This window comes from Scheffersomyces amazonensis, assembly GCF_036850825.1.
Source record: "Scheffersomyces amazonensis strain UFMG-HMD-26.3 chromosome Unknown RJT21scaffold_8, whole genome shotgun sequence".
Classification (NCBI taxonomy): Eukaryota; Fungi; Ascomycota; class Pichiomycetes; order Serinales; family Debaryomycetaceae; genus Scheffersomyces; species Scheffersomyces amazonensis.
Genome location: NW_027042748.1, coordinates 702,603 through 722,947, shown reverse-complemented (window position 1 = coordinate 722,947; position 20,345 = coordinate 702,603). Strand labels below are relative to the sequence as shown.

General features: G+C 33.3%; 10 protein-coding genes across 10 annotated transcripts; 6 read left to right on the top strand and 4 right to left on the bottom strand. All coding sequences in view use genetic code 12, as the record gives it.

The window, feature by feature from the left end:
• The first annotated feature begins 28 nt into the window (after positions 1 to 28).
• On the top strand, positions 29 to 1,770 carry RJT21DRAFT_123441 (3-oxoacid CoA-transferase). Its single transcript, XM_064882723.1, has one exon. The coding sequence runs from the start codon at positions 191 to 193 to the stop codon at positions 1,691 to 1,693; it is 1,503 nt and encodes a 500-aa protein (XP_064736156.1). The 5' UTR covers positions 29 to 190; the 3' UTR covers positions 1,694 to 1,770.
• A 76-nt stretch (positions 1,771 to 1,846) lies between these two features.
• On the top strand, positions 1,847 to 4,497 carry RJT21DRAFT_123440 (phenol 2-monooxygenase). The gene has a single exon (XM_064882722.1). It carries the CDS (start codon positions 2,273 to 2,275, stop codon positions 4,415 to 4,417), a length of 2,145 nt encoding a protein of 714 aa, XP_064736155.1. The 5' UTR covers positions 1,847 to 2,272; the 3' UTR covers positions 4,418 to 4,497.
• Positions 4,493 to 6,233, bottom strand: RJT21DRAFT_123439 (thiolase family protein). Its single transcript, XM_064882721.1, has one exon. It carries the CDS (start codon positions 5,827 to 5,829, stop codon positions 4,630 to 4,632), a length of 1,200 nt encoding a protein of 399 aa, XP_064736154.1. The 5' UTR covers positions 5,830 to 6,233; the 3' UTR covers positions 4,493 to 4,629.
• Positions 6,234 to 6,557: 324 nt separating this feature from the next.
• Positions 6,558 to 8,039, top strand: RJT21DRAFT_58776 (acetate uptake transporter family protein). The gene has a single exon (XM_064885132.1). The coding sequence runs from the start codon at positions 6,945 to 6,947 to the stop codon at positions 7,710 to 7,712; it is 768 nt and encodes a 255-aa protein (XP_064736153.1). The 5' UTR covers positions 6,558 to 6,944; the 3' UTR covers positions 7,713 to 8,039.
• Positions 8,040 to 8,892: 853 nt separating this feature from the next.
• RJT21DRAFT_100316 (SDR family oxidoreductase) lies at positions 8,893 to 10,408 on the top strand. Its single transcript, XM_064879710.1, has one exon. It carries the CDS (start codon positions 9,367 to 9,369, stop codon positions 10,366 to 10,368), a length of 1,002 nt encoding a protein of 333 aa, XP_064736152.1. The 5' UTR covers positions 8,893 to 9,366; the 3' UTR covers positions 10,369 to 10,408.
• Positions 10,409 to 10,840: 432 nt separating this feature from the next.
• On the top strand, positions 10,841 to 12,283 carry RJT21DRAFT_131928 (uncharacterized protein; the record flags this gene model as incomplete). The annotated part of the gene is made up of 1 exon (XM_064883092.1): positions 10,841 to 12,283. One exon carries the CDS (start codon positions 10,841 to 10,843, stop codon positions 12,281 to 12,283), a length of 1,443 nt encoding a protein of 480 aa, XP_064736151.1.
• A 22-nt stretch (positions 12,284 to 12,305) lies between these two features.
• On the bottom strand, positions 12,306 to 13,709 carry RJT21DRAFT_3689 (histidine phosphatase family protein; the record flags this gene model as incomplete). Its single annotated transcript, XM_064884331.1, has 1 exon — positions 12,306 to 13,709. The coding sequence occupies one exon, from the start codon at positions 13,707 to 13,709 to the stop codon at positions 12,306 to 12,308; it is 1,404 nt and encodes a 467-aa protein (XP_064736150.1).
• Positions 13,710 to 13,927: 218 nt separating this feature from the next.
• IFE1 (putative dehydrogenase) lies at positions 13,928 to 15,085 on the bottom strand (the record flags this gene model as incomplete). The annotated part of the gene is made up of 1 exon (XM_064885626.1): positions 13,928 to 15,085. One exon carries the CDS (start codon positions 15,083 to 15,085, stop codon positions 13,928 to 13,930), a length of 1,158 nt encoding a protein of 385 aa, XP_064736149.1.
• Positions 15,086 to 16,280: 1,195 nt separating this feature from the next.
• UGA33 (Uga33p) lies at positions 16,281 to 17,540 on the bottom strand (the record flags this gene model as incomplete). The annotated part of the gene is made up of 1 exon (XM_064883091.1): positions 16,281 to 17,540. One exon carries the CDS (start codon positions 17,538 to 17,540, stop codon positions 16,281 to 16,283), a length of 1,260 nt encoding a protein of 419 aa, XP_064736148.1.
• A 584-nt stretch (positions 17,541 to 18,124) lies between these two features.
• RJT21DRAFT_58752 (Zn(II)2Cys6 transcription factor) lies at positions 18,125 to 20,315 on the top strand. The gene has a single exon (XM_064885130.1). It carries the CDS (start codon positions 18,254 to 18,256, stop codon positions 20,237 to 20,239), a length of 1,986 nt encoding a protein of 661 aa, XP_064736147.1. The 5' UTR covers positions 18,125 to 18,253; the 3' UTR covers positions 20,240 to 20,315.
• The last annotated feature ends 30 nt before the right edge of the window (positions 20,316 to 20,345 follow it).

Here is a 20,345-nt window from a genome sequence, read left to right as displayed (position 1 = left end):
TTTATTTTTATATTAAGCGGGCCTGAATATTTCTTGATAAGACAGTCTTCTTACCTGTTTGTTTATCCATCTTTATCCACCTTTATCCGCTGCCTGGATTCCTCATAACTCAATATAGGGGTATATATATATAGTTAAAACATAATATGGTTGGGGTTTAGCGGTAATTGGTTATGAAAATCAGGCCATAATGTTATTAACTAAGACATCACATCCTTCCCTAGTCTTGTGGAGAAATTATGTAAGATATAGTTCAAAAGTTGTTCTGTCTGTTGATGAAGCTCTTGAAGGTATAACTGGTAATATTACCTTATTATCGGGTGGGTTCGGGCTTAGTGGTGTTCCAGACACCATCATCAATGCCATGAAAGAAAAACCTCATATAAACAATATTACTGCTGTATCCAATAATGCTGGTTTAGAAGGTAGAGGATTGTCCCAATTATTAGTAACAGGTCAAATTACGAAAATGATCTCATCCTATATTGGTGGCAATAGGACTTTTGAAAAAATGTACTTGACTGGTCAAATAGATTTGGAATTGACTCCCCAAGGTAATCTTGCTGAAAGAGTTAGAGCTGGTGCAGCTGGTATCCCCGCATTTTATACTCCAACTGGTGTTGGCACTTGGTTGGAAGAGGGTAAGTTACCTGTTAGATATAATGAAACTGGTGATGAAGTATTGAAGACTAGTGTACCTCGTGAAGTTAGGGAATTCAATGGTAAAAAGTACTTATTAGAACCAGCAATTTTCGGTGATGTAGCCATAGTCAAGGCTTACAAGGCTGATACTCTAGGTAATTGTTGGTTCAGAGGTGCTTCTAGAAACTTCAACTCAGCTTTTGGTCGTAATGCCAAATTAACTATTGTTGAAGCTGAACATATTGTTCAACCAGGTGAAATCAGACCAGAGGATGTACATTTGCCATCGCTTTATGTTCATAAAATTGTTCAATCTGTAACAACTAAAGATATAGAAATTTTCAAGTATTCTGAAGATGGAAATGCAACTGAAGCATCTGAACCCACTGAAGCAGAAATTAAACGAGAAAGAATCGTTAGAAGAGCGGCTCAAGAATTCAAGGATGGTGATATTGCCAACTTGGGTATTGGTATACCAACCTTGATTCCAAACTTTATTGCTCCTGAAATTGATGTGACATTACAGTCCGAAAATGGTATTTTAGGATTGGGACCATATCCGAAACGTGGTGAAGAAGATGCTGATTTAATTAATGCTGGTAAAGAAACGGTCACTCTTAAGCCCGGTTCGTCATTATTTGGATCAGAAGAATCATTTGCTATGATCCGTGGTGGTAAGATAGATTTAACTGTTTTAGGTGGTTTACAAGTTTCTAGTAATGGTGACCTTGCTAACTGGGGTCTACCTGGTAGAGTTAAAGGTATGGGTGGTGCGATGGATCTTGTCAGTAATCCAGAGTCTACAAGAGTTGTTGTCATTATGGAACATGTTGATAAGAAAGGAAGATCTAAGATCTTGGAGGAATGTAAATTCCCTCTTACTGGTCAAAGTTGTGTATCAAGAATCATTACTGACTTAGCAGTGTTTGACGTTATTGATGGAAAGCTAGTATTAATAGAATACGACCCATCTACTACTGTTGAAGAAATCACTAGGAAAACGGAGGCAAAATTTGAAGTCTCTCTGGATTTGAAGCCTATTACAATCTAAGTAATGTATAGCTTTAAGTATTTAGTATTATACCAAGATAAAATTTAACGTCATAGTAATGCATATAGAATTCATACACCTCAACCAAACATTAATATTAGTTTGCAATTATTAATAATCCTTTCTCTTGGAGAGACTACTTCTTTAATATCAGCTACATATATTAAGATTAGTGTATTCTGACTAAAGTTATTCTCCAACTAGAATATTAGAAATGAATTACTAAAAAAAGACTAATTGCACTGAGCGGATCTAATGGGTTGGAGAACATATATTTCCGCCTATTGTCTTTGATATCGCTAGTGACAGCGGAGCAAAATTATGTTTCCCCGAGCCTACTCATACTTGTCATTTCTACTTGTGCTTCCGTTCTCTCCTTCTACTTGTACTGCTGGGTTTTGTTCTCAGTGGCTCTTATCATGCAAAATACCATACACTTTCTTGTTTGATTATAATTATGTTCCCCGCGGTTACCCCAGATTTTGTAAATATAAACAAACACTATAAAAGTCACATAAAGTACTCAAATGAATTGTATTCAGTATTTTCTAAAGTCAGTAGTAATACTAACGTTACAATATGACAAAAATTGAGTCTAAAATTAAACATTCAAACACTGACGTCTTGATTATCGGAGCTGGTCCATCGGGATTAATGGCTGCTACTTGGTTAGCCAGAACTGGAGTGCCTTTTAGAATAATTGATAAAAGATCTAATAAGATATTCTCAGGTCAAGCGGATGGTTTACAAAGTAGAACCCTTGAAGTTTTTCAATCTTTCTCTGGTTCTACTTTTGATATGAGAGGATTGGATTCAGCTTGGAAAATGGCTAACCATATGAATGAATTTTGTTTCTGGAGTCCGGATGAAACCGGTAAGTTGGTAAGATCTTCTAGAATACCTGATAGTATTCCAGGAATTTCTAGATTTCAGCAGATTGTAATTCATCAAGGGTATATTGAGAAATGGTTTGATGAAACGATCAAAACATTTTCGGACGGAAAGTCCAAAGTGGAAAGACCATTCTTGCCAATTAGTCTTGACATTGACGAAAGCAAAGTTGAAGATAAGGATGCTTATGCAGTTAAAGTATTGGTGAAAGATTTGTCAAAGGATGCTGTTGCTGATCCAGAACAATTCAACTCAAATGTCGCTAATGGACTCTACAGACAATTTGAAGGTGATCAAGACAAATTCTATACTAATATCGCAGATATCGAGAATGATCCTAATGTAAAGCTTGATGATTATGAAGTTATAAACTGTAAGTATGTACTTGGTGCAGATGGTGCTCATAGTTGGGTCAGAAAGCAATTAGGAATTGAAGTGGAAGGTGAAAGCACTGACTTCGTATGGGGAGTTTTAGACTCGGTCCCAATTACTGATTTCCCTGATATTAGACATCGATGTGCAATTCACTCTGTAGATTCTGGCTCTGTTATGATTATACCAAGAGAAAACGATTTGGTCAGATTATACATCCAATTGAAAGAAGTCCCTAGAGATCCCTCAACTACTTCAGGAACGTCGGGCGCTAATTCAAAGGGAAGAATTGACAGATCTAAAATCACTCCTGAGTTGATCTTAAAGAATGCTCAAGATATATTGAAACCATTTAAATTTGAAATCGAAGACATAGAATGGTTCACAGGCTATCAAATTGGTCAGAGAGTTAGTCCTAAGTTTGATAAATTCAATCGTGTATTCATTTCTGGGGATGCATGTCATACACACTCACCTAAAGCTGGTCAAGGAATGAATGTATCAATGATGGATACTTTTAATCTTGGCTTTAAATTGGCACTAGTATGCAAGGGCCTTGCTAAATTTGATATTTTGAAGACTTATGAAAGTGAAAGAATACAAGTTGCTCGTGAATTGATTGCATTCGATCATAAACTCTCCAGATTATTTAGTGGAAAGCCAATGATTCCCAATTCTACAGTAATCCAGGAAGGTGTGGATATGGATGAATTCCATAGAGTCTTTCAGAAAGGAGGAGAATTTGCTTCAGGGACTACTGTTAATTATGGAGAGTCTCTGTTGATTGATCTTTCTGCAACCAGCCCTGTTGATGAAGATGGTAGATCATTTTCCTTAGTTGCTACAAATATTCCAGTTGGTAGGAGACTAGAAACCACGCTTATTGAATCTCAAGCTGACGGCAGAGTGATCCATATTGTGGACAGAACTCTCTCTGATGGACGTTTCAGGGTCTTGATATTTTCGGGCGATGTTCATACTCATCCTCTGAACTTGAAGATATTAGATGAGTTTAATACATTCTTTGAGTCAAATAAGCATTTTGGGAAAAAATTCACTCCAGTGAATGCATTTGATAATTCGGTTATTGATGTTATTACCATTCATGGTTCCAGACGTCATGACGTAGAACTCTTTGATTTCCCTGAATTTACAAGGCCTGTTGATTACAAGAACCGTCTTGACTATTGGAGACTCTACACAGGGGTCGATACAACATATCATCAAGGTGATATTGATGCTTATGAAGCATATGGAATTGACAAAAAGGAAGGTGCTATTATAGTTGTCAGACCAGATGGATACGTTGCCAAAGTCACTGGGTTTAATATAAGAGGACTTGAAGATATTGATAAATATTTTAATAAATTTTTGATCCCACAGACAACGAATGTCTTGACTCCAAAGGATAAGCTGAGCAACGATAGGGATAGATTTGTGAAGCCATTATTGGCTGTTTAACTCATGTGCGTCCAGGAAAGTCCATTTATTTATGAAATCATTTCTAACTCTTTACTAAAAGACTTTAATATATATGTTGCTATTTAGATTACTTGGTTTATTGAATCGTGAATTCTATACTTGGGGTTAAAAGTATATTCGTCTACTAATAAGCTTCATTGGTAATCACTTTTATATTGTATTATGTCTATATGCATTTTCAACACTCATAACTAGTTTTCGTTAGCAAACAAACCAGCATAACCTTGCCCGGTAGAAGTACACATCGAAACTACACCTAATTCTTTGTTCTGGCTCTTTAATCCATTAATTAAGGTAGAAATAACTCTACCACCGGTAGCTCCCAAAGGATGACCTAAAGCTATAGCACCACCATAAGGGTTAACTTTAGCATGGTCAATTCCCAACTTCTCAATACAGTATAAAGATTGAGAAGCAAATGCCTCATTCAATTCGAAAATATCAATATCGTTAATAGAGACTTTTAAGCGATCTAATAACTGTGGAATAGCGGCCGAAGGGCCAATGCCCATAAGTGCAGATGGAACACCCGCAACAGATGATCCAATGAATCTTGCAATTGGTTTTATGCCCAATCTGTCTGCATTGGCTCGTGTAGTTAAAATTACGGCAGATGCACCATCAGAGATTTGCGATGAATTACCAGCAGTTGTAGTACCATCTTCTGCAAAGACGGGTTTTAAAGTAGATAACTTTTCATAAGTGGAACTGGCTCTAACACCGTCATCTTTATCAATTAACTTGTACTCTAGTGGTTGATCTGGTTCTGATACTCTAGCTTTTACTGGAATAATCTCTTTAGCAAAATGTCCTGATTCAGTGGCCCTAGCTGCCTTTAAATGGGATTCAACTGCAAAACGATCTTGATCTTCTCTAGAAATTCCATACTTCGAAGCCACATTTTCACTAGTTATCCCCATTGGCATTAAAACATTTTGTGCTTCGTCACTAGCAGATGCCTTAAAGGATTCGTTAATTCTGGTGGGTATACCTCTGTGAGGGAAGTAATCATGAGTCATAGACTCGACACCTGCAGCTATCACAAACTGATTTTCACCTGAATTCAATGCTCCTGCTTGATAGGTCAAAGCTTGGGCTGAAGATGCACATTGCCTGTTGATCGTGTTGACTGTGGTTTTGATAGGAAACCCCGTTTTCTTAATTGCTAAGGCAGAGGCCTTTTGACCACCTAATGTCTGCAAAACTGTACCCACCAAGACATCATCAATTAAATTAGGATCTATTTGTGATCTTTCTAATGAACCTTTCAAGACTTCATAGAGTAATTCTTCTGGATAAAGTTTGGCTAACCCACCCTTAATAGACTTTGTGACTGGTGTTCTTCTTGCAGATAATATGACTATATCAGTAGCTGACTTTTTTAACGACATTTCTTTGTTTATAGCTCAATTTCTATTCAGTTCTTGCTTTAAACATGTATTTGCACTTCTTTTTCATATATATAGTAATCAACTAATCAGTACTATGGTACGGAAAAGGGTAAATCCGGTGACGGAATAGACCTTTCTTAACGGGATTCCAAATTACTTCTACAACAAGAGTCATCTACAATCTTCCGTGTAGTTAGGCGCCGCTATTAATCACAATACTTCATATTTTTGAGGAGGCACTTTTCCGCAATTTGCTATGTTTCAAAAATAAGCTAGACGGAAAAGGATCATCGTCAGAATCCAGTACTGAACTAGGTTGCCGTTCTTTCTCTCTTTTTTAATTTTAACCATATATAGTGTCTGATAAAGCTTCATCAAATATGTTTATATAGGATATGTTGAATTATATCTTTAAGCCATGTCTATCGGTGTCAGTGGCTCACATTACTTTGACAGATTCTTTGCTTTTCCGTCCATCTTGCGGATATTTAATAGCAGCTGCGAAAAAAATATTTACAATGAAATTGGTCTCTAACTTCATGATACCAACGCAATAGCTCATTTTTCATCAATGACAGCATTATGTTTAATATTACTTGAGACCAAGTAATCTGCTGCGGGGATGTCTTTGGCAACGTTTACTTTTATGGGCCGCCTGTTGTGCAAAATTGTTGAGAAAAGTGCCTGTACTAACGATCTACATTAAAAAATAAGCATATTCTACTTTGTGAACTCCGAATCATTTTAAGCAAAGCTCTGTAGTCTATCGAACTAAATTATTATTTAGATTACATGTGGGGGTGTTTTTGGCCCGCATTTTATTGTGCAGATTAGACTGGAGTACGGCTAGTTTTCGTTTCTTTTTCTGTTAATCTGTGAGTGGGGTAAATAAATTAGAGTTGTTTTGCTTCGTTATACAGTGGTGCATAATTCCGTACCGCTAGATTGGACCTTATTTTGAAATCCAATATGTCTCAAGCTGAAATTGGTATTTTCCTTTGAATGGACAGTTGATTGATTGGTTGTATTATAAAAAGAGTAGAATTTCTAATTAGAGAACATTTACGACCTATCACATCACCATGAGGATTTAAAAGGCTCATTCTTCTATAGTCATGTCCGCGTCAATTATCTCCTCTGAATCAGAATCGATTCTTCCATACAAAGCAATTAGTTTCAGTGGAGATTCTAATGAATATGTTGTAATTGGAAATCATAAGTACTTACGAAATGAGTTAATGGAAGCATTTGGTGGTACTTTGAATCCAGGGTTATCTCCGCCACCAGTTCATAAATTTGGTAATGCATCAGCTTTAGGGTTAGGAGCCTTTTCTCTAACTGCTTTTACTCTTGGTTTATATCTTGTTGGTACTTTACATATTGAAAACCCTGATTTAATTGTATCGTTGCTTTTCTTCTACGGGGGTACTTGTTTAATGCTTTCAGGGATATGGGAATTAGTCATTGGGAATACTTTTGCAGCAACTGCATTCTGTAGTTTGGGTCCTTTCTTTTGGGGTTACGGTGCTATATTAGTTCCTTCTTTTGGTATTAGTGCTGCTTATGCAGATGAACCAGAACAATTAGCTAATGCAATTGGGTTTTACTTCCTTGGGTGGGGCATATTTGCTTTCATGTTGTTAATGTGTACATTCAAATCAACTGTTATGTTCATTTCAACTGTCCTTACAACAGATATTGCTTTTTTCTTATTAGCAGCTGGTAGTATGACGGGTTCTCCTACCTGTAACAAAGCTGCAGGTATCTTTGTTATAATTACTTCACTTTGTGGTTGGTACTGTATGTATGAAGGTATAGCAAATAAAACTAACAGCTATTTGGTTCCACCTCCAATGCCTCTTCCTGTCTTAGGGCTGCATTGATTATTGGGATCTGGTTTGATCAAATATTAAATTTTTGATATTTGTTGACACCCTTTTTATAGGTCAGCCTTTCTGCTGATCATTTAACAGATAATATATAATTTGTTAATTTAAGTGAATAGTTTTCTACATTTTATGAATGTTTGTCGGTGACTTATTCCAGCTGGCTGTGATTTAGTTTTTGTTTTAATCACTGGCAGCATTCTAAAGGGTACTGAAGGCTTTTCATTATTTTTTTATTTACCGACCTTTAATATTTATCTTTTGTGTTACTATCTTACTTTTCTATTTCTTTTTGGGGATCATCATTATTACTATCTTATTTTATTGTCTTTATTAAATTTACCATTACTATTTGAAATGATTGTTTCTGTAGCTCAAACTCACTAATTAAAATCTAAACTCTAAGGTTGGAACCAGTTAATTATTTAATTATTCTCCGTACTATGCTAATATTTCTCCGTTGACCATCAAAGCCAGTCGCAATATATGATCCAAGTAAAGATTTATTTAACAAATAAAGAAACATCAGCTCTGGATGTATACTGAATTTTTATGCTAACCATGTATTTCTGACATTCAAGTAATCTAAAATCTAAGTCGCCAAGATTTATATGTCACCCTCATAAGGTTTATTGTTCTGGTATTAAAACTATGAATAACAAAATATCTTATCTTGTTCTAGAAATTCATGTCTATATTTTGCACTCTGTTCTTTGCGAAGTGAAAAAACCGGACTTCAATACTAACTTGTTCGTCTTGGCTGAAGAGTTTCACTATTATTTGACTAAATTTGATGAAACGTGGTTGCCTTGATACTAGAAATTTAATTGTATTAACATTCTCATCATAAACTATAGTATTACTGTGTCCAAAGCATTCGGATTATATTTTGTAAGATAAAACTAAGTTGAAATATAAGACACATAATCAGCTTGAATACTACGTTACATTTCAAACCAAATTGTAATTTTAGTTTAATACACTGCTGAGAAGTGCATCCGGATTTAAGAAGTGTGGATATCAGGCTCGGGGTTATCGTCAAATTTGTAAACACTAAGTCCTAGAATTTGCACAACATTATTGACAATTGCATGCTTTATCTGTATAATTGCTAACAAACAAGCATTGGCACCTTTTAGATACAAGTATTAAGAGCTTAACAATTAATTAATACATACACGATCATATATTCTAAGCTATAAAATTCAATGGTCTAGATTCTATTTAGTTAAATTATACTCTATTAAACTTTTAGCAGAAAATTGGACAAATTTTTACATTAATTAAGCGAGCCTATTTTTCTTATAAAGCCCCCTCTCATGACATTACATGAGATATTTTCAATCACTTCAAGATAATAGATACAATTGTCCCAAAAAAATCGGTTGCGTTAAAATGGTACATACATAGTCACTTTAAGGTATTCGTTAGAATAATTCAGGTGTTGATCGGACTATGTCCATTTTGGGTAAGTCCGGGGTTCATTTATCGGCTCAATTTTCAACGAAATTCTTACTAATTGATTAACTCCGAATATCAATATCTCCATACATATATAAATACATATAGATTTTGATATTTCTCAAATAAAGTCAAAGTTCATGCAATAATTATCGAATATAATAAAAAGCCCATTTCAATATTCAAAACAATGACTTCTGCCAAACATACTGCCGTTTTTATTTCTGGTGCAACCGGATTCATCGCTCAGCATACTATTAGTCAACTTCTTGCTAAAGGTTATAAGGTTGTTGGATCAGTTAGGTCAACTGAAAAGGGAGAAGAATTAGTTAAGATCTTTGACAATTCAAATTTCTCTTACGAAGTTATTCCAATTCTTGAAAAGGAAGGTGCTTTTGATGAAGCCTTGAAGAAAAACTCATCCGTCACTGTTTTCTTACATACTGCTTCACCAGTTACTGTTACTGTTGAGGATAATGAAAAAGATATAATTATTCCAGCCCTCCAAGGTACTAAATTTGTACTCAAATCTATCAAGGAACATGCTCCACAAATTACCAGAGTTGTTTATACCAGTTCTGTAGTTGCTACCGGTACTCCTGCTCAAATTGCCGATCCTGAATATAAGGGTGGTGAACATACCTGGAGTTCTCTTACTTATGAACAATCTAAGGAAAATGGTTATAATGCTTACTTTGGCTCTAAAAAATTGGCCGAACAAGCTGCTTGGGACTTTGTTGAACAAGAAAAGCCAAACTTCACTCTTAGTACCATCAATCCTTCTTATGTATTTGGTCCTCAAAACGCTGCTCCAAAGACCAAGGAATTAAACTTTTCTGCTTCTATTATTACCAGCGTTTTGAATGCTACTGATTCAGTTCCAGAACTTTCAGGTACTTTTATTGATGTCAGAGATATCGCAAAAGCACATATTTTGGCTTTTGAAACTGACCAAGCTCAAGGTAAAAGATTCATCGTTGCAAACAGTCTTTTTAATGGCCAAACTCTTTTAGACATTATCAGAGGTAACTTTCCTCAATTAAAAGACAAACTTCCAGTTGGTAAGCCTGGTGTTTCGCTCTCTGGCCCAAGCAGATACAATGACAAGAATGCCAGATCAATTTTAGCTATTGATTACATTAGTCTTGAAAAGTCTGTTGTTGATTCCGTCAAACAAATTATTGATCTCTGAACTATGCAGTTGTAGAACTAGTTAATATAATAAATAGCGATTATAGATCTATAAAATAGATACTACTTTAAGTTCTTAAATTGTAAAATTAGGTTGAGGAGAGAAGATTTGTATAATTTAATGATAATTAGTCTTAATGATAGTTATTCTCACTTATTAAGCCATGGTATCGGAAATAATAACCGATTTGCAATACCTTAAGCCCCAAAGAGCTTAAAACATGGGGTAAGGGAAAGTATTTTACCATATTTTTTTGTGTGTTGATGTCGCGAAATATCGGGAACGACGTAAGCCATGAATATCTCGGATAAGCATTATGACCGATACAAATTGAGCTTTCTATAGCTTACAATATCATTACTAAGTGATTTCTAATCGGACTGTGTACCCTCATTAGTTCGTTGTATAAATATAGCAATCAATCACCTTAATAATAATGATTTTACCAATATTAAAACTACACCGAAGGCTAATGAGTACTGAAGTAGCAAGAAGAATTCCATTAATAATTGGAGGTAAAGAGAATACGACAAGAGCTCAAGTAGCTGTCAATTCCCATACTTTCCCAGAAGAGTCCATTCACACATTTACATCATTTGATATTAATGACACCAAGTTATATAGAGAATTATTTGATTCAGCAAATAAAGGCTTTGAAGAATGGTCTGCTACACCTTACAACGAAAAAATCAAAGTATTCCAAAAGGCAGTTGTGTTATTAAAGGAGAGAAAAGATGAATTTTTCAAGAGTCATCATGAAATTGGGGGTCCTTCATGGTTTGCTGGTTTTAATGTTGATGGAACCGTTGATCAACTCGAAGAGTATATTAGTCAGATGTCGAATCCAACAGGTGTATTGCCTCAATCTTTAGAATCAAAATTGGCCATTACTATAAAGCAACCAATTGGACCTGTATTAGCCATTGCTCCTTGGAATGCTCCCATTCTTTTGGCTGCTAGAAGTATTGCAGCACCTTTAGCTGCTGGATGTTCGGTTATTCATAAATCTTCTGAAAAATCACCGTTAGCTTCATATTTATTTGTCAAATGTTTACATGATGCAGGTTTACCAAAGGATGCTTTACAATTAGTTCATGTTGCTCCTCAAGATAACCCTCAATTCTTAAATGAAGTATTGAGCTCAGGAACTATTAAAAAATTAAATTTCACTGGATCTACTGCTGTAGGTACGAAGATTGCTACTGTAGCTGCTAATTATTTGATTCCTTATCTTTTAGAACTTGGAGGTAAAAACTTCTCCATCGTAAGAAAAGATGCCGATTTAGATAAAGCTGTTGGAAATATAGTTTGGAGTAGTTGGTCACATAAGGGACAAATTTGTATGAGTACTGATAAAGTCTATATTCATGAAGATATTTACGATGAATTTAAAGAACGCCTTCAAAAGGTTGCCCCAGAAGTTGCAAAAGATCCAGATTATAGTATATGTCAAAGAGATCCTGTCTTTACAAAAAAGATTATTGAATTAGTAGAAGACGCTGTATCCAAAGGAGCAAATATCCTTTATGGAAATATTGATAAAGAAAAAGTTTTAAAAACAAATAGCGTTCCTCCATTAATTTTGGAAGACGTTAATGAAGATTCAATTTTGAATAATACTGAAAGTTTTGGTCCATTATTTTCTATTCACAAATATAACGATGAAGCACAATTAATTAAAGACTTAAATGTTAATTCATATGGACTTAAAGCCACTATTTGGTCTCAGAATATATTGGAAGCAATTGATATTGCCAAGAATATAGAAACTGGAGCTGTACACATTAATAGTTCAAGTGTTCATGATGAGGTTACCATACCACATGGTGGTGTTAAAGGAAGCGGTCAAGGGAGATTTAATAGTTCATGGGGTCTTGATGAATTCAATATAATCAAAACCATTACTCTTAATTGAATGATCTATATATGTATCTATTTTATTGATCTATCAAAGGGGAATCGTATTTAGTTGTTTTATAATCCCAATAGAACGTTAACTTATCAGGAAATCCAGTCTTTAATTGACACTGATACTTAAAACTTAAATCCTGTAATCTGTTATTTATATAATCTTCATATTCAGAAAACTCACATGAGAATCCTGGACCATTTAAGCAATTTCTAATGGGAACAACTGAATCGTTAATAATGTATCGCACATAAGATGCTTGTTTAGCACTTTTATTACATTTAAATTTTTCAATATATATCCTAGCACCTTGAGGTAACATCTCTGCTGCACTATACGGATTTGGGAATGGAATCCTATCAACAGGTAATTCTTTGATAGGATCAATGATTCCAAGACAACTTAGATACATTTCCATATCAGTATCATGAGTGAATGAAAGCCAAATCTTATTATCAGGTTGAGTATCTTGTAATAGTTTTAGCGTAGCACTCACCATCTCAGAACCTATTGTTTTGGATTTAGGATTCCCTGGACCAGTAGTATAATAATTACCTAGATCAGTTGAGTATGAACTTTTAATGAACTCTTCATTGGTGAATAAATCACAGAATGGAGAATGTCCTTTGACATTTATTTCAAATGCACACCATAGAAATAAGGAATTAACTTCACCTGGTGTAAGATCTAAACCAGGATTATCATGTTGAAATCTTGCTAGTATATCATTAAGGAAAGATCTATCATATTGGTTAAGTTTTTCACGATTTACTTCACCATTAAAATTGGAACATGCATACCTTGGAGTAAGTGAATTAATGCCCATTGATTTGTCTTCACTTATGATAACAAATTCTAATTTATTGTCATTGAATTCTTCACCTAAAAATCCTCTTGCAAATGATTCTGATGTATCATAGCAACGTTTTGAATTGGTAGTAAATATTGGTAATATCTTTTCTGGATTATATAAAGAATCATACTTGTTTCTGAATAATGATCCATGTCTATACTCATCACTGATACCATCATAGGGACTATGAGAATTTAAAGGAGATGTTTCCTTTTCATAGTTGTCGGAATCAGTTACGAAATATTCATAATCATTTAGAAATTGTAAATCACCTTTAAATGGCTTTCCATACTTTTGGAACTTGGCTAGTATGGATTCGAATTGAACTCCATCTCCCTTCGAGGGATATCTTTCTCCGTGTCGCGACAAAAGATGAACTTGCTCTAATTCGCACTGATTAGGTAATTCCGTTGATAGTCCAAATCCTGGCCGTTGTATGTAGGGAGCTGATCCTCCTAAATATTTAACTATATTATACTGTTCCTTGGCTACCTGTTGAGGTGTAGCTACCTGTTTATATAGTGATTGTGGATCAACTAGTAGGAGTCCATGATTGAATAGTTGCACAAACGATACCATTGTATCTTAGTAGTATATATATATATGATTACTTTAAGTAGTTGATAGTTTATAGCCATTAATATAGGGTTGGTTAGTTCGAGCACGTGCCTGTCCAAAATAGGAATAGTAATAGTAATAGTTGCGAAGTATAAAAGTAAATATATTAACTAACATAATCAAGAATTGAATATTTATATATAAAGATATATAGGTTAGATGACTGTTAAAGGGAGAATTCAAATTTTAGATCTATACTCTTCCTTTGGAGAGAATAAGATTTTAATATGCTTTTCCTTATGATGAATTAATTCTAAAAATCCTTTTTCGACTCCATCTTCTAAATGAATCTTTGAAGTAATTAATAATTTAGTTTCATCAACAGGAATTAAACCATTTTCTAATGCAGCAACAACATCTTCGAAATCTTCTTTAACGAAACAAATTGATCCTGTAACAATCTTTTCAGAAAGAGTTAATTCCATAGGGAAATGGTCAACTGCTTTATGAGCCCAAACAGCAACATTAGTAGCTACACCTCTAATATTTAATGCTCTAACACTGGTTTGATAAGTAGCTGGTACTCCTGAACAATCATATGAAAAATTGAATCCATAACCTCCTGGAGATAATGCCTTTAATTCTTTAATATTTTCTTCAATTGTTTTACCAGTAGGATCATGAACTGTTACACCTAATCTTTCTGCTAATTGTCTTCTTGCTAATGCAGGTTCACTAAGAACAATCTTTCCAACCTTATTACCTTTTAATGCAAAGATAGTGGTTAAACCAATTGGTCCTCCACCTAAAATTAATGCAGATGCTTCTGGTCTGAAATTTGATATTCTAACTGCGTGCCAACTAACAGCAATTGGTTGGATTAAAGCAGCAACATCCATTGGAATGATAGATTCATCAAATTTAACAACTTTAGTGGCAGCAGTAACCAAATATTCAGAACATCCACCATTATCGAATCCTAAACCTTGTAAACCTAAATAGGCACAAGCATTATAATGACCTTCAAGACAACTTGCACATTTTTCCTTTTCAAAATTTGGAGAATCTGGGAATCTATATCTATCAAAACAAGTTCCTGTAACTTCGACAACAACTTTGTCACCTTTCTTTACACTAGTAACATTGGTTCCAACTTCATAAATTTCTCCACTAATTTCATGACCCATACATTGAGGATATGGTAAATCTGAGATTTCATTATTTGTACCTTTGTCACTGAAGAAAATAGGTCCATCAGTAAATTCTTTCAAATCAGATCCACAAATTCCACAGTAGTGAACTTTTATTTTGACATCATCGGGTCTTGTGATCTGAGGTTCGGCAAAATCTGTATGATAACGAACATCGCCTCTATCGTGATAAACTATAGCTTTCATTTTAAGTAATAGTTATAATAGTAATAGTTTTAGTAGTAATAGTAGTAATTATAATAATAATAATAATAATAATAGTAATAATTAATTATAGATAAGTATGGGGAAGAAAGACTATGAATAAATAAAAAAGATACAAGTCAATTGGGCAATATTATATAGTAAAACTAACTGACACAACAAAATTGGACCTAGTTATGCAGTAATGCCCGTAATCACAATAATCGTAGAATAATAAAGTTGTGATGATTAAGGTTGATGATGGTTTTAATGTACGCTGATTGATGAAGTTTTTTGTGCCGAACACACGCAGTGAAACAGCGAGAAGGGAGTCACAAAATTGGACAAAGAGTGATGGGCAATTTTTAAGGCACTGCTTAATATTTGCGGGTTTAAAGTACTAATTCAGCCATAACGGTAACAGAGTCAAAATGTTTATTTTTGTTTGTTCTTAAAGCATGCTGTACATGATGTAGAACTCTCTTTATTAACAAACTAACTTGTCATAGAAGTTATTTACCGAGATCTGTCTAAACCTAGTTTCATAACCTTACATTAGGCATTATTCGATTCTTTGTGTCACAGAAGCTAAATGGAATACAACATCAAACTAAATTATTTAATCCCCACAATACAATAGCACAACACAACACAATATTTAATCTAATGAACTCTAAAATCGCCTTATCTGTACATGTCAAATTGTACAGTATTAGGCTACTACTAGTAATAATGTAGTATCGGATATTTTTGTCCGTATTGAAGTTCCGATCCTTTTGATCACTCAGTTACGCAGCCCAAGCCTTTTTTTTTTGTTCGCTCCCTACAGATGGGTGCGGGAACGCCATCCGGACCTCATCCCAGATGATGTACCCCAGATCAACCTCGGCGTGGAGCGACGAAATAGAAAATGGTTTGATTCATGACGTATACAGTACTGCATTTACTTAATCATGTTTTCTGTCTTGTTTACACATTTAAGGTCGTATTTATTGTTCCCCAGCTTATTCTCGGATTAATAACCTGTCATGTGGAATATCTTAAACGCTCAGCCCTTTTAGTCGGAATTTTATGCGACGTCTGAATAATTTGCAACTTGTTGTAAGTCTACTTGAATAATTTTATATAGTAATAAACTAAATTTATTACAGAAGAACCCCACATTAGCATATATTTATAATTATATAAACCTTATCTATTAACACATTGAGATTTTCCATCCAAAATCATTACAAATATCTAACCAATCTATACATACTATTCCATAGGGATTTCTTCTCCATGCCTCTCTAACTACATCCCATATTCTTTTAACATTACCAACTTGATATCTTTCGTATATTGAACAAAATTTATCATTCAAATTCTGTCTATCAAATTTATTACAACATGAAATTCCACAGATTAATAATGACATATTCAAAGAACTAATCAAATTCGTTTGAATTAACTCATCCATAATACCTTGAGCATTAATTAAATAGTTTTGCATCTCACTTGAAATAGGCTGACTCTGCTTTAAATATAACGATAAATACATTTTACAAGTAATTCGATATAATTCAAATAATTTCAAATGATTGGCTTGATCAATTTCTTCTAACTGATTCATTTGAGTTTCATTTGGCTGACAATATTCTATCTTATTAGATAGTTCACTTATCTTTTCATTAACTCTTTTCAAATAACTTAGACGTAAATTATTAATGACAGGTCCACTATCACCACTCGTACTAGAGTTCAATAATTTATTTAAATTAAATCTTTCTTCTTTTAGTTCAACATAACTATTCATAATCTCACCCAATAACAAATATACCAGTTGAATACATCCTTGATAGGGGTCAATTCCATAATCGTCCAATTCGAGAATCTTGTTAAATTTAAATAAATCATTATAATTATTCATAGAACATATAGTACCATTCTTTAACGTCTCACTAGACATAACATCATGAAATTGAAAATTTGATATAAGAAATTTACAGTCATTAGAATATTTGAAATCATTAATAAATTTAACAATTCCGCCATAATCTTTAAATAGCCTGACACATCTATTAAAATAATCGTGCCACTGTTTAGTATCTCCTGAACAAATATGTATACCAATAACTATTAAATAATATGCCAATTTAATAAAACTATCGAATCTATCATTATTAGTACTGATTTCATTCTTATGGATTAATTCATTACCTCGTTGAAGATATCGATTCACAGTCAAATATTTATCTTCACCTTCTATAGCATTATCAAATAATGCACCCCATGCAGCTAAACCATTCAGTATACTTTCATTGGTGATTGCTAATGTAAAAAAAGTCTTTAAGAAATAGTTAGATGACTGAGGACTGACAGATATCATAGGAGCTACTTGATTCTCAAAGAAATCAAGATGTTTCAAACCTCTATCGTCGAGGAATAAGTTAAATGTTGAGGATAGATTTATATACATGGGTAGTACTTCTTCTTCCACTTGTTGGATTTGTTTTGAAGTCGATATTAGTTGGCCAGTATTGATATCTGTATCTGTATTTATAGATGATAATAATTCATTTATGTCTATTGAACTTGTAAAGCTGTTATTTCGAGATTTAGGGGTGGTAGTAGTAGATGATACCACAGGTTTATGAACTTTATCAATCTTTTTATTAGGAGGAGTATAGAACCTAACAGTATATTCACAACTTAGACCTCTCTTTGAACAAAACGTACAAGTAGGATGTATTTCGTCACACTTTCTCTTTCGTTTCTTACAAGTTAGACATCCAGTCTTTGATCGAGATTTAGCTGAAGTTTCATAATTATTAATGTTGTTATCATTCTTAGTAGGACTACTAACTATCTCAAGAGGACTATTAGTCACATGTATATTATTCAACGTATTTAAATCCAACGTTGAATACATGATGCCATAATCAGGAATTACATATAGTTTATCCGGTTTCGTAAATTTGAAATATTTTTATCTCCCCTCAATATGTACAATAAAATTATTTTTCTAATGAGTAATTCCTCCACTAAATTTGGATTTGTGAAAAAACAATATAGTTTTGACTTTAGACTATAATTTAATTATCATTGTTCCGTACTTATCGGTATTTGTATTTTGGATCTGTGCAGGGATATCTAATTTGAATAAGTTCAATAGTTAAATCTACAATATTCATGTCTACTACTTCATCAATATCGGACTCCAGTTCGACTCCTAACGGACCTCCTGTTAAGAAAAGTAAAGTTACAAAGGTTAAATCAGAAGATACAAAATCAAAGCAAGCACGATTGAAATACTCTCGACCATGTGATGCATGTTCATTACGTAAAGTTAAATGTGATCTAAAAACTCCAGCATGTTCAAGATGTATAGAACATGATCTACCCTGTACTAATAATAGAGTTAGAAAGAAGTGTGGACCTAAAAAGATTCATGTAAAGACTCGAAATAATATCTTACAACTTGCCAGTACTATCACTACTTCAACCATACCTAATAGTAATATAGATTCAGATAATAGTAATCTAGATTCAGATAATAATAATAATAATCTAGATTCACATACTAGATTACTTAATGATACGTTAATACCTATTCGAACAAAGGAATATTATGAACCTCAACTCCTGATTCATGATCTTTTACCCTGCTTACAAGTATATCAAACATGGTATTATGGAGTATGGCCAGTTGTATCTGTTGCATATCTAATGTCTAAGCTTGTTAATAATTCCACATCTCAAACTAAATTTTTTAAGGATCTGACTGATAAAGAAGCTATATCTGCTTATTCATTAAGTTGTGCAGTATCAGCTACAATTATTCGTCAAGTATTCTTTCTTTCATCCAAATCTCAATTAATTAATTTACCCAATCATATAGATCATGAACAATGTGCTAAAGAAGCTATTAGATCAAGAGATTTTTATGATTATAGATTGGATCCTAGTCCTGATACTTTACTTACTTCATTTTTTTTATATACATACTTTATTAATATTAAAGGAGCTACTAAAGCAGCCATTAGTTATTTACGAGAAGCTATATCAACTGCACAAATCTTAGGCTTACAAAATCCTAATACTTATTTAAATAAACTGCCAGCTGAAATTCATAGATTAAGAAAAATATATTTCTTATTATTGGTAACAGAAAGATTTATATGTATTGAAGATCATGTTCCAGTAATCTTAGAACCTTCAATACCTTTCCCATCATTAAATGATGAAGAATATTCAACTTTATTAACAGGATTTACTGAATTAGTTAAAATATTTGCTATACCTGATAAGAATTTCTTTGATAAATTCTTACTATTACAAATTAATGATAATAATTTAAATAATACAAATATACCTTCAAAAACATGGATTATTAATATTCATCATCAATTAAATTCTATTCCAATATTACAAGAAACTTTAGATATTCAAAAATTAAATCTTTTAATTAGTAAATATTGGATGCAAGCTTTAACATGGAATATTTGTAAGAAATATGATTTATTAACTGATTCTAATTATGATCATAATAGTTTATCTATAATATTTCCATTTGAAATTGCTAAAAAATTCTTAAATGATACAGAACGTTTACCATTATTTTCATTTGAATCAAATGGTCCAGGTGTTTGTATTAAATTATTAGAAATAGCTAATAGTTTGGTTGATGCTATTAGTTTAAGTAAGAATTATGAAGGATTCCAATATTTATCTCAAGTATTTGCATTAATGTCTACTTTAAAAAATGATATAACTTTACCAATTCATTTATATAATAAGATTGAAAGTATATTAATCTCTCATTCTTTAAAGATGTCTAATATTGGTCAATTTAATCATCCTCCTATATTAAATTCTCAACCAGGTATTAAGATTCCAGAAGATACTTATATATTTGAACTCCCTGATGATTATATTACTACCGATGAATTACCAATATCATCTCATAATAAACCATTACGTACGAATACTAATTCTCCATTCTCGACTAATTTCAATTTGACATTTAGCGTACCTAGTCAAACCAATCTTTATGATATGGCTAATTCATCGCCTAAACCCATAGGTATATTTGATTTGATGAGTCCTCAGTCACAGGTGACAATGAAGACAAGTCCATTTGGAATGGACTCTGCTGGTACAGTGTATCCCAAATAGTGTAGAGTAGAATAGAGTAAAGTAAAGTAGACTAGATAGACTAGAATTAATAGAGGATGCATTTGTTATAATATGTATTGAAGTCCAATAACATGGACTTGTATAT